We start from the raw sequence: 13,977 nt of genomic DNA on the forward strand, positions 1-13,977 counted from the left end.
ATGATTCCAGGGTCCTGGGATCAAGCCCCACTTCAGGCTCTTTGATCAGTGGGGAGTCTGCTTCCCCCTCTGCCTGCCCCTCCCTCTGCTTGTGATTTCATTGTCTCCCTCTCTGTCAAGTAAATAAAATCTTTAATAATAATAATAATAATTTGCAGCTTTTTTCCCCCTCTCATAGCAACACAAAATCCTGGTGCATCACACAGAGTCACTGAAATAAATATACACCAGCATATAAATGTGCAAAATACACACACCCAGTTCACAGATTTGGAAACCGAGACTCTGAAAGGTTAAAGCACCTTATACAAGGTCACATAACTCCAGACACCACTCTAAAACACTCAGAGAAAGTATAAAAGTTATTTCACTTTAATACAAAATCATGTAAAGAAATGTTAGCAAAATCAAATGTTCACTAAGTATCCGTGAAATCATCCCTGGAATGTTGATACCATTTTTTCCTGGATTCTCTCCTCCTCATTCCCTTTGGGCTCAGGAAATTTGCTGCTGCTAAAGACCCAGGTCATCTGTGAGACCAGACAAGCAGAACGCACATCTGCACGCCAGAGGCCCCTCCCAGCAGCTGGCGTGCAGCAGGAAGTGGGCCTCGTTTTGCTTTCCTTCTGCTGTCTTGATTTCTTTGTGCCGCTTCCCCGGCCCTAGCCAAGCCTTCAGGGGTGTCCAGCTCTGTGGCCTGGGGAAAAAGTGATCACGAGAGAGCCTCACCTCCTTCCTCCTTGGTGGCTTTCAGGGAAAACAGGTGAGCAAGTGCAGTGAGTATGCGTGGCACTGAGAGATGAGTTTGGAAGTCTTGGTGCATCACCTTCTTGAGTCCAAGAACCTCACAATCGTGCCTTTCGGTCTACATCTGCTTCCCCGATCGGAAAGAGAACCTGGGTGTAGAGAGAGAAGGGTACAGACAGAATGAAGCAGGGAGTGCAGAACCCTGCAGAATTGGGGACAGGCTCTTGCAGGCCACTGACTCAAAGACTTGCTCAGGGCTCAGGGATGGGGCAGGCACTGTTCTGGGGGTTTCCATCTACCAGCTCATTTCACACTCATAACTCCTCAATGAAGTCAGTGCCCTCAATATCCCTATTTTATAGATTAGCCAACTGAGGTCCTTCAAGGTTCAGTAACAGGCCCAGGGTCACACAGTAAGTTGCGGAACCAGGAGTTGGACCCAGAATCCACTTATGCACGGGGCTATGCGGAAAAATGGTGTCTGAGCCTTTTTTTTTTTTTCTTAATTTTAGGAGGTTTTATTGTGGAGGAAGCATCCACGTTACCTACAATTATAAAACAGATCTTCGCAGTGAATAAAGATCGGCATGTAAATTCTTGGAGAAAACCTAGATATCCCCCAAGACCTGATTACCAAATGTTCAGTGTTTCTCCCTGTCCTATGCAAAGTTTTGAAAAGGAAGAAATCTCTCTGGGGTTGATCACAAAGTTTAGTCTGCAGCTGTGAGAAAGACCCAGAGCTGGCTGGAGGGTTGGAAAGCCAGTGACAGGGAAAGGGGCTGGTGCTTCTTGTTGGAGGCAAAGCCCCCGAGCACCGAGTGAGGTTAGCAGCTCTGCCCACAATGGCTGGGGCGGGCCCTGGACTAGTGTTGGGATCCAGGCATCAGGGCTCAGCTGTCCTCCCCTCAGCCTGTACATATCCCCCCCACCCTCCTGTTCCCTGTCTCAGGAAGTGACATCACCCCCGCCTCGTCATTCATGCCAGGACCCCGGGAGTTGTTCTCAGCTCCTCCCCCCATCTGCTATATGTTAGTCATCCTGCTCCAAATATGTTCCTAATCCCAACACTCCTCATCTCCTGCACTGCCACCACCCCCAGTCCAAGTCACCATGATGATGAGCACTATGGCCCTCCTGCCGCCCCCTGCAATCCACTCAGACAACAGCCAGAATGACCGTGTTGCTCTACAGAGCTAAGTCATTTCTCACCTCACACCCCTCCGTGGCTCCCCACTGCCCTCAGGATAAAGCCCAAAACCCTTCTTAGCACGACCTACTTCCTCAGAAAGCCATTCATTCATTCGTCCTATTTTAGCTATTCATTCATTCATTCATTCAATTAATAAGCTCATCTGTCCATGAAATTGTGGCCTCATGCTCATTAGACACATGACCTCAGGCTAGCGTGTGCACAGAACAAACAGCTTATTTTTGCTGTATCAGGCTCAAGCTCTAAGGGGCCCTAAGGGGTGGGGGTGGTGTACGGATGCCCCGGCTCCCTCCCCACCAGGCCTGGTCTTACTAGTTGCTGTGTCCCTCTGCTGACCCCCCCCTTCCCTTTCCCTCATAGGTCCCGCACTCCCTTTGCCATGCTGGGCTGCTTCTCTATCCCTTGCTGGTTCCCTTAACCCTGCTCACATCTGTAAGCTGTCCCTTCTTTAAAGCTTTTCAGTCACTCCCTTTAAGTGTGCTATTTGTTTCTTGCCAGGACTCTGGGAAGAGTCCCTCCCACACCCCCCATCGCTCATCCACATTAAGTGCCTGGCCCCCACAGGCATTTTTTGTTAAAGATTTTATTCATTTATTTGAGAGAGAAAGAGCATGAGAGGAGAGAGGTCAGTGGAAGTAGCAGACTCCCTGCCGAGCAACGAGCCCGCCACGGGACTCGATCCCGATCCCGGGACTCCAGGATCATGACCTGAGCCGAAGGCAGCCGCTTAGCCAGCTGAGCCACCCAGGCGCCCCTCCCATAGGCATTTTAAAAAAATATTTTATTTATTTATTTGACAGAGAGAACACAAGCAGGGGGAGCGGCAGGCAGAGGGAGAGGGAGAAGCAGGGCTCCGCTGTCTCAGGATGCTGGGATCCTCAGATGAAGGCAGGCACTTAAACACTGAGGCACCCAGCACACCCCTCAACCCGTCCCACCCCCCCAGGCATTTGAGGTTCCTGACCGAGGTGCTTCTCAGTTCTGTCCGAGGAGTCAGGGGCTGGAACTTGTCACCAGGACAGACATTCCCAGAGCGGCCAAGGCAAACGGGCTGTTTGCGTCATGGAGCAAGAGGGAAAGGCGCACCTCATTGTACTGACACTTGTTGGCTGAGAAGGCGTGTCTCAAAGTGTAAGCCAAGGGTTCTCTACGTCAGAGTTACCCGGGAAATTTATCAGAAATCCAGATTTCTGGGCTTCATCCTGGATTTGACTTCTGAGAATCTGAATTTTATTTTATCTTATTTTATTTTTTTTAAGATTTTGTTTATTTATTTGACAGAGAAAGAGATCACAAGTAGGCAGAGAGAGAGAGAGGAGGAAGCAGGCTCCCTTCCAAGCAGAGAGCCTGATGCGGGGCTCAAGCCCAGGACCCTGAGGTCATGACCTGAGCCAAAGGCAGAGGCTTAACCCACTGAACCACCCAGGTGCCCAAGAATCTGAATTTTATTTTTATTTTTATTTCTTTTTAAGATTTTATTTATTTATTTGACAGGCAGAGATCACAGGTAGGCAGAGAGGCAGGCGGGGGGGTGGTGGGAGCAGGCTCCCCACGGAACAGAAAGCCCGATGTGAGGCTCGATCCCAGGGTCCTGGGCTGAGCTGAAGGCAGAGGCTTTAACCACTGAGACACCTAGGCGCCCCGAGAATCTGAATTTTAAACAAGACCCACATTCTGGGCACCTGGGTGGCTCAGTGGGTTAAAGCCTCTGCCTTCAGCTCAGGTCACGATCCCAGGGTCCTGGGATCGAGCCCCACATCGGGCTTTCTGCTCTGTGGGGAGCCTGCTTCCTCCTCCTCTCTCTCTCTGCCTGCCTCTCTGCCTACTTGTGATCTCTGTCTGTCAGATAAATAAAAAAATTTAAAAAAAAAGACCCCACATTCTATGGTTTGAGCCTTAGCACCCGAAGAAATGAGGGATTAACAAGGGGGCATAAACACGAAGGACGTATTCAAAGGAAATCACGTTATGTGTCCCAACGATGGGAGACACAAGGTCCCCTAAAGTTGGAAGTAAGAGCGGGTCAGTCCCTTAGTCAATTAAGGCTCTGCCTTCAGCAGGAGTCATGATCCCAGAGTCCTGGGATCAAGCCCCGCATTGGGCTACCCGCATAGCCTCCTCTCTCTCCCTCTGCCCTTCCCCCAACTTGTGCTATTTCTCTATCTTTCAAATAAATAAATAAAATCTTAAAAAAAATAAAAGTTGGAGGTAAGAGAGGTAATGAATCAGCACCCCTGCCCCCTTTTTAAAGTAATCTCCACACTCAACATGGGTCTCTAACTCATGACCCCGAGATCAAGAGTCACGTGTTCCTCCAACTGAGCCAAGCCCCCATGAATCCCCCTTAAACTCTAATAATTCTTGTTGTTTTTGTAGTATTATTCTATCACAGGGAGGCAGTAGTGTAGAATCTGGACTTCTCGGGTTCAAATCCCGACTTTACTCTTTACCATCTGGGTGACCTCCGGCAAATTACTTTGCCCCCTAGTATCTGTTTCTCCACCTGCAGAATGGAGATGTGGCCGCTCCTACGTCCCAGGGTCACCGTGAAGGGTCTATAAATTAATATAGGTCAAGTGCTTAGATTACTGCCTCACAGATCTCATGATAGTCCATCCCCGAATTTTCCTATCAGCCGTAGCACCACCAACCAGGACGTCCCCACCCGGGGTAGCTGGCCAGCCTCCTCGGGCCTCCACTCCTTCCCATGGCAGTGAGTTAGTGGCAACGGAGCAGCAACTAACTCACAGCTTCCTTATGATTGTCTTCTCCTCCTTGTTACTGCTGGCCTTGCTGGTCCTGGCGACAAGGGCGTCTTTTTCTCTTCTCCCTCCTGGGCCTTCTCTTGGTGGAATCAGACCACTGGGGAAAAGGGATGAATAAAAGGATTGTTTTATTGCAGACCTGTCTGTGCTGCTCTGAAAGTAAAGGGTCTTAATAATAATAATAATTATATTAGTATCATTGAAAGTTAGCATCAGAGAGATTCTGCTTCTTCCCATGTTGATACCTCTTCTTTCTTTCTTTCTCTTGTCTAAATGCATTGGCTAGTACTTCAAGCTTCTCCACTTTCTAGGAATATGGCCACATATCAGTTCTCTACCTTAAGCCTTGATTTTTCTCATCAATAAAATGAGGATACTAAGAGGGACGTCGGGATGGCTCAGTCAGTTAAGTGTCTGCCTTTAGCTCAGGTCATGATCTTGGGGTCCTGGGATCGAGGACCACCTTGGGCTCCTGGCTGAGGAGTCTGCTTCTGCCTCTCCCTCTGCCCCTCCCCTCCCACTTATTCAAATAAATAAATAAAATCTTTTTTAAATTAAACAAATAAATTAAGTAAAATAAAAATAAAAGTATAATAAGTAAAGTAAAATAAAATAAAGTAAAATAAAATAAAAGTAAAATAAAAGCTATAGTAAGTCAGATGGTAACAAGAGTTAAATTTGTATTGATTGATAAGTTATTGATATAAGTTATTGATAGCTATTGAGGTCAGCTGACTTAAAGATGACCAGAGCATTCCCCCGGACTTGATGTACAGAAGCTGGAAGAAAGCTGTTCTCTCTCATCTGTCCAGCTGGGACTTCCAGCAGCCACATTTCCTAAGATTCCTAGAAGGTGTGTCTATAACACAAGACAATGAGGCCAACACGGAGAAGCAAGGAGGAAAGAAAGAGGACCTACCTGCAGGTTTTTTTCTTTATTTCTGCAAGCAGTCGCACGATCCCTCCCAGCTATGTGGGTTAATAAATTCCCTTTTGTACCTGAGCTAGTTTGAATTGGATTTCTGTCACTTGCAACCAAAAGAAAGCTGACCACAGCGCAATGTAGCAGTGTACGAAATACTTCATACATTGCTTATTAACTGCACTTAGGTCTCTTGCTGTGGCATCTGCTGGTTTATTTATACCTGTGGTGTTTCCCCTTCCTACAGACCGAATCAGGTCTCCCAGAATCCATGTATTGAAGCCCCAAGCCCCAATGTAATGGTATTTAGAGATGGGGCCTTTGGGAGACAATTAAGTTTGGATGAGGTCAAGAGGGTAGGGGCCCCATGGTTGGATTAGAGCCCTTGTAAGAGGACATGTCTGAGGGCTTTCTCTCTTCGGTGTGTGCAAGAAGCCACAAAGAGGGGCGCCTGGGTGGCTCAGTGGGTTAAAACCTCTCTGCCTTCGACTCAGGTCATGATCTCAGGGTCCTGGGATCAAGCCCCACATTGGGCTCCCTGCTCACTGGGGAGCCTGCTTCCCTTCTTCTCTCTCTGCCTGCGTCTCTGCCTACTTGTGATCTCTGTCAAGTAAATAAATAAAATCTTAAAAAAAAAAAAAAAGAGTTTGAGACACCAGGCTCCATCCTTCTCTCTCCTTTGCAAAGAGGGAGCTCTTATTATTTAATATTATTATTTACATATTTATTATAGTATTAATGCATCATTAATTTATTATTAATAACCCCCCTTTTCTATTATCTGTTGTTACATAAACCCTAAGCCACAGTGATTTTAAACAAGGAAGATCTATGACTTCCCATGGTGACTCCATTTCTTATGGTTGGCTTGGTGGGTCATCTGGAGGCTGGGCACAGCTGGGACCGTCTGCTGGGGCACCTCTGTTCTTTGTGTGACGTCTCCATGGTACTACCTTGAGCTTGCTCACAATACTGTGATCTCAAGCATTCCACGAGGACCAAAATGGGAGCTGCAACAGGCCTCCCCTAACCTCAGAAACCAAACAGCATCGCTTCCACAACATTCCATTGGTCAAAGCAAGTCACCGGGCTGCCCAGACTCATGAAGAAAGAAAAATAAGACTCTACCTCTTGAGGGGGTAGAAAAGGCTCACTGCAAAAGGCATGCAGGATGGGAAAAACTATGGCCATCTTCGGAAGCAGGCTACCACGTCCGCCCCAAGGAAAAACCACCACTGGTATGACCTTGGACCTCGAAACTGATGCAGTTGCTAGGAGACTACCTCAGATGACATGCTGGTTTTTCCAGAATACAGGACCCAAGTGAGTAAACAGAATCCTGCCATCAGCTGTCCTCTACCAGATGGGAAGTACATGGCTGCTGCTCTCCGGGAATTCAAAACTGGAAAGAAAGCATGTCGCTCTATTTGCTACCAAGCTGCTCAAACCCCATTTCAGCCGATCCTGTCCTTAACTACCTGTGTCTGAAGCACTTATTCGATGAGAGGAAGACAGGTCTTTCCATTAACATGGTTCCAACCTCAGCAGAAGGAAGGCGATTAAATTCCTGTTGGCAGAACTTAGCCCTTTCAGATTTGGCTTGCTAGAATATTTTTACGTACTGCTCCTCCTTCAGGGATCCTACGTTGAATGATTTATTTTTTCAATATTTAATTTATTTATTTGAGAGATAGAGACAGAGAGAGAGCCTGAGTCGGGGGGGAGGGGCAGAGGGAGAGGCCGACGTCCGGCTGAGCAGGGAGCCCGACCTGGGGCTCCCGAGATCACGACCTGAGTGAAGGCAGATGCTTCACTGACTGAGCCCACCACAGGGTGCCCCTGAGTCAGCGTATTTCTTCCTTCTAAACTTTCAGAGTCCAAACATGGCATGATAACCAAATGCACAGGCTCTGATATCAGGCTGTCTGAGGTCACATCTCACCATTGCCACCATCAGCTATGGGACTTCAAGCAGGTGACCTGACCTTCATGAACCATAGAACACCTTGGAGATGACATTACCTTAGCTCACCTTGCTGTGAGCACTAGCGGAAATGATGCTTGCAATACAATGGGCAGAGTGCCTGGCATGCAGGGTGCGGGGACAAACATTAGCTGGCCCCGAGTTTTTATTCTCCTGGGCTTTCCTTCTTCTGTCTCTAAGGGAATCTGCTTTGTTTAACTCAACAGTTTCCTGGAATTATTCGACCACATAGCCCCCTTTCTTTTTCTTTTCTTCCTTCCTTCCGAGTCCCCTTTTCGAGAAGCACTTACATGAAAGGAAACATTTTGGGGAACAGGGTGCAAATGGACACAGCAAAGTGCAAACCCAATAGGTCAACAGCTTCCTATTTCCTCTCTTGCTGGTGCTACAACCTATTCCCTACACTTGTTATTGTGATTTTTTTTTTAGGATTTTATTTTATTTTATTTTATTTTTTTAAGATTTTATTTATTTATTTGACAGACAGAGATCACAAGTAGGCAGAAGCAGGCAGAGAGAGAGGGGGAAGCAGGCTCCCCGCTGAGCAGAGAGCCCTATGTGGGGCTCGATCCCAGGACCCTGAGATCATGACCTGAGCTGAAGGCAGGCGCTTAACTAAGGAGTCACCCAAGGGCTCCTTCCCCCATTTTTTAAAAAGTAGGCTCCACACCCATTGAGGGGGCTTGATTTCAGGACCGCGAGATCAAGACTTGCATGTTCTATCAACAGAGCCAGCCAGGTGCCCCTCACGTTTGACCTTTCAAAACACTAAATCGGGGGCGCCTGGGTGGTCCAGTCGGTAGAGCTTCTGACTCGTAATCTCAGGGTAGTAAGTTCAAGCCCCACACTGGGCATGGAGCTTCCTTAAAAAAAATAAATAAGTAAACAAAAAATAAACACAAACAAAGCAAGCAGCAAACCAGATCTTATCATTTCCTTGATTAAAACTTTCCAGTGACTCCTCACTACCCTTACAATAAAAGTAGAATCCTTCCCAGGGCTCACTAGGCACACCTCTCTCATTGTCTACCTGTGCTCCAGCTTCCACCATGCTGGGTCTCTCAAAATGAAGACGGTGGTTCCCCGCTCAGGGTCTTAGGGCTTCTCACTCCTCTCTTGCCCTATCGATCTTTCCATAGTTAGCTGCTTCTTGTCATTCGCCTCACAGGAATCTTCACTGACTACCCCATGTAAAACAGGCCCCTCTTAAAGCCTCTGCCTTTGGCTCAGGTCATGATCTCAGGGTTCTGGGATCGAGTCCCGCATCCGGCTCTCTGCTCAGCGGGGAGCCTGCTTCCTCCTCTCTCTCTGCCTGCCTCTGCCTACTTATGATCTCTGTCAAATAAATAAATAAACAAAATCTTTAAAAAAATGAAAATAAAAATAAAACAGGCCCCTCCTCCAGCCCCCAGCCCTTTGCTGCCATATGTCACCTTGGTTTTTTTGTTTTGTTTAGAGAAGGAGAGAGACAGAAAAAGAGGAGGGGGGAGGGGCAGAAGGAGAGGGAGAGAGAGCATCTCAAGCAGGCTGCACACCAGCAAGGAGTGTGACACAGGGCCTGCTCCCACAAGCCCGAGATGATGACCTGAGCCAAAATGAGATGATGACCGGATGCCAAACCGACTGCGGCCCCCCAGGCGCCCCGTCACCTTGGTTTCCAGTCTTTGGAGCACTTACCACCACTACCCTGCATGTCCATCTCAGACTTCCTTGTCACTTGCCTGTCTTCCCCCTAGACTAGCACGGACTGCCTCTGTTTCATTCACTGCTACAGCCCGGGGCCAGGAACAGGGCCTGGCACCAAGCAGGTCTCCATAAACTGGCCGCGCGAACGGAGGGACAAAGAGCGTGTCAAGGAGCCGCGGGCAGGGCCGGCCCGGCGGTGCGGGGTGCCCGGGGCAGCCCAGCCCCACCTCTTGTAGCACTGCAGCTCCTCCTGCACCACCAGCAGCTGGGACTTGAGCTTGTTGCGCTCCTGGAGCACATCCCGCAGCTCCTGGAGAGTGAAGCGGGGTCGGTTGGGGTCTGTCAGGTCAACCACCATTTTGTCTGGTCCCAGGTCTACCTGTAAGGAAAGACATTGGCGAATGGTAAAGAAGCAAGAGTTCTAAGTACCATTTTCCAAAGAAAAGAACCAGGGCTCCTTGGGGGAATGGCCGATGCCAGGGCTGGACCAGGGAAACCGCAAGATGAACCTGGAATGTTCCAGGGATGTAGGGATGGAGGCGTATCAGAACGACAGTCTAAAGGAGCTCCCACCGGCCAGACTGAGAACAAGCTGAGTATCGGAATGAATAATCACAATGACCCTTCGAATAAAAAGAGAATTCAGGAGTTCATACTTAAAATTTAAAAATTTAAATTAATTAATGGGAATGTGATGGTTAATTTTTTGTGTCTGCTTGGCTGGGCTAAAGACTGCCCGGCTAGCTGGTTAAACATTATTTCATGGTGTGTCTATGAAGGTGTCTCTGGAAGACATGAGCATTTGGACCGATGCACTGAGAAGAGCAGATGGCCCTCCCTGCTGGGTGGGCGGGCATCATCCAATCCACTGAGGGCCTGAATAGAACAAAAGGAGGAATGAGGGTAAATTCTGAGCTCTGTCTGTTGATGTGGGACATCCTCCTTCTTGGGCCCTCAGACTTTGACACTCCTGGACCTTGGGCTTTTGGTCCCAGGCTGGGACTTACCCTGCTGGCCCCCCCGCCCCAGTTAAGACTTCTTGGTTCTCTAGCTTGCAGACTGAAGGCTGTCTCAGCCTCCATACATGTATGAACCAAGGCCTCAAATATCTCTCCTCTTCATATAGATAGCTGTATCCACTATTGGTTCTGTTTCTCTGGAGAACTCTGACTACAACAGGGAAAGAAGAGGGGAATCTGTGCTTTACAGCAGAAGACCAATTAATGCATGTAGAAGATGAGAGAGTGGCACAATCATCCTTTTGGGGTGCCTGGCTAGCTCAGTTCGTAGCTTGGAGTTGTGGGTTTAAGCCCCATGTTCGGTGTAGAGATGACTTAAAAATAAAATCTCTATCAGGAAAAAAAATTGTTTTTTAACCAACTTTGTAATGATTGATTCAGGGAAAACTAATGAATGGATCTAAAAACTTTTAGGTAAAAGCCTGTCGGGGAACAGAATATTTTCCAGTTTTGAAGTATTTTCCCGCAAGTAATTATGAATTACAAAGAGGAATAAAGGCCCCTATACAGTGCAGAAATCTTGCAGACACCACATTAACCAAGGGCTACAAGTTGACATCACAATAATGACCAACGAAGACAAGTGCCTCCTGATAGTAAGGACTATGACACAGCATCGCTTCAGGGCTGTTCCTGCTAAACGCGTATCACTTGGATCCACCCATGACACCTCAGAACAAACCCAAATCGAAGGACACTCTACCAACCAATCCATCATCTTCAAAAATCTCAAGGTCATAAAAAGACAAGGAAAGCTGAGGAACTCCTCCTCAGGTGACTGAAGAGAAGTGTCAACCAAAGGTACTGTGTAACCTGGGACTGGGTCCTGCCCCAGAAAAAGGATGCCGTAAAGGACATTATTGTGCATTTTGAATAGGGGTAATATATTAGGTCTTTGTCTCCTGTCACTTTTTCCCTCTAAGTTCAGTCATTTACTTGCGGCTATGCAATAGTATGTCTTATAGGATACTCACTGAAGTATTCAGGGTAAAGGACCCTAATTTTTTGTTTGTTTGTTTGTTTAAATATTTTATTTATTTATTTGACAGAGAGAGAGAGCACAAGCTGGGGAATGGCAGGGAGAAGGAGAAACGGGCTCCTGGCTAAGCAAGGAGCCAGATGCAGGGCTCGATCTCAGGACCCTCAGATCATGACCTGAGCCAAAGGCAGACGCTCAACCAACTGAGCCACCCACGTGCCCCGGACCCTAATCGTTTACTAATCCTGCAACTTACATAATGTGTGCTCAGATCATTGAGGAAAACTAGTAGTGAAAATATAATATAGACACATACTGTTTCTGTATATGCATACATACATACCCATATATGTGTTTTGTGTGCATATATATATACTTTGGTGTGTATCTTCTAAGACATACTACACACTACACACACACAAAACGGAAGACAACACCTGAATCCCGGTGAAAGGTGTACAGGTGTTCATTGTGCTTTTCCTGAAACTCTCCCATGGGTTTGAAATGTTTTCTAACTAAAATTTAGCAACTGTTTAAAAACAACCTACATGTCCACGAACAGTAGCCCAGTTAAGGAAAAACTAAGGCAGAACCACACCGGAATGTTGTGCAGCTGACAGAGAGAAGGCGGCACAGAATAAAGAGATAGTAGTAACGGTGAGCACATTCCTGCTATCAGACTGACCGGGATCAGGGTGTTTGAACACTCCCGGGCTCCGGCACTGATTGCGGGAGGCGTGGGACTCCTTGGCCTCCGTGAAGTGTAATTTAACATTACATGTTATCTGAATTTCAGATGGTGCTTCCCTTTGCTCCAGTGCCTCCATTTCCTCAAGGCACTCTCCCTCAGGAGCCAAATGGTTTCAGTGTTGCATGTGCTAAGAGTAAATCGTCAGAACATAAACATCTTTGATGGGAGACTGGTTAAAGCAGAGAATCGTAACCTTTTTTGTGCCACGGACCCTTTTGGCAGCCTGGGAAAGCCCAGGCAGCCCTCCTCCAAACAATGTGTTAAAATGTATAAAATGAAAGGCACAAAATTATAAGGAGACCAACTAAGAAGACATAACATTCATCAAAATCTTTTAAAAACAAATTCATGATTAATATACCTGCCTCTTTATTAAGTAAAGTGAGCTAGATGCAGGTCTGGTGAAATACTGAACAAAAACGAAACTTTGAGATGTGAACGACACCGTAATGGGACATGAAAATATCTGTGATTTCCATCGGTGATCGTCACAGGCATTGCTAATATTACTGTAGTTTGTTGTCTATATTCACAGGTGGAGAAAGTGACACATTTCAGCTGGAAGTTAATGAAATGAAAATATAATTTTTTTTCCCATGCAAGGGCATGGACCTCTTGGATTAGAATCAATGATTCCCTTGGGCATCCAAGAACTTCAGATTAAGAACCCTCAGCTGAACAACTGATAATACCATCCAATGGAAGTTTTCCTCATTAAAAGACGAGGAAGCTCTTTCTGTCCTGCTTTAATTCACCTTTCATGGTATGTTAAGTGAAAATACACAAAAGGCAGAAATGGGTATATGTTATCATACCATTTGTGTAAAAAGTGGAGACATATTTTCATATCTGCTTCTGTTTCCATGAAGTATCTCTGGAAGGATACATAAGAAACTGATCATTTGGGGTGCCTGGGTGGCTCAGTGGGTTAAGCCGCTGCCTTCGGCTCAGGTCATGATCTCGGGGTCCTGGGATCGAGCCCCGCATTGGGCTCTCTGCTCAGCAGGGAGCCTGCTTCCTCCTCTCTCTCTGCCTGCCTCTCTGCCTGCTTGTGATCTCTCTCTGTCAAATAAATAAAAAAATCTTTAAAAAAAAAAAAAAAAGAAACTGATCATTTACATTTTTTCCAGGGAGAGCAAGTGGGCCCCTGGGGGTGGAAAGAAGTGGGGAGGTCGATTTTTCAAGGCAAATGCCTTTGCACCTTTTGAATTTGGAACTTAAATTTCTTTTAAAAAGAGGGGCACCTGGGTGGCTCAGTCGGTTGGGTGTCTGCCTTCGGCTCAGGTCATGATCCCGGGGTCCTGGGATGGAGCCCTGCGTTGGGCTCCCTGCTCAGCAGGAAGTCTGCTCTCTGCCCTCTCCCTCTGCCCCTTCCCCTGACTCATGCTGTCTCTCTCTCTCTCTCTCTCAAATAAATAAATTTAAAAATCTTTTTTTTTTTTTTTTTTTTTTAAAGGAAGGAAAGGGACGCCTGAGTGGCTCAAGTCAGTTGGGTATCCAACTCTTGTTTTTGGTTCAGGTCATGATCTCATGGTCATGAGACGGAGCCCCGGTTGGGCTCCGTGGTCAGCATGGAGTCTGCTTGGGATTCTCTCTCTCCCTCTGCCCCTTTGCCCACTCATGACCCCTCTTTCTCTCTCAAAATAGACAAATAAATAAAATCTTAAAAAAGAAAGGAAACAAAAATACTTCACACCCATTCGAGTGGCTACTGTAAACAGACAAAACAGAATAGAATGAATGGTGGTACGGAGGTAGGAAAGTTGGAATTCTTGGGTACTGCTGGCGGGGATGTAAAATGGTACACTTACTATGGAAAACCACATGGCAGAGCCTTGAGAAATTAAAAATAGAATTATCCTGGGGCGCCTGGGTGGCTCAGTGGGTTAAGCCGCTGCCTTCGGCTCAGGTCAT

At 46.9% G+C, this 13,977-nt stretch overlaps 1 protein-coding gene across 1 annotated transcript in view; it reads right to left on the reverse strand.

Moving 5' to 3' along the window:
- Positions 1-349: 349 nt before the first annotated feature.
- The window catches only part of RILPL2 (Rab interacting lysosomal protein like 2), a 17,232-nt gene continuing 3,604 nt past the window's right edge, over positions 350-13,977 (reverse strand). The window contains exons 2-4 of the mRNA XM_032876444.1: positions 9,542-9,693; positions 4,706-4,819; positions 350-896 (exon numbers count right to left, since the gene is read on the reverse strand). Coding sequence (XP_032732335.1) covers positions 866-896; positions 4,706-4,819; positions 9,542-9,693 — 297 coding nt within the window. The 3' untranslated portion in view covers positions 350-865. The remainder of the gene's footprint in view (positions 897-4,705; positions 4,820-9,541; positions 9,694-13,977) is intronic.

Source organism: Lontra canadensis, unplaced genomic scaffold (genome assembly GCF_010015895.1).
Source record: "Lontra canadensis isolate GAN:19392208 unplaced genomic scaffold, GSC_riverotter_1.0 scaffold58, whole genome shotgun sequence".
NCBI lineage: Eukaryota > Metazoa > Chordata > Mammalia > Carnivora > Mustelidae > Lontra > Lontra canadensis.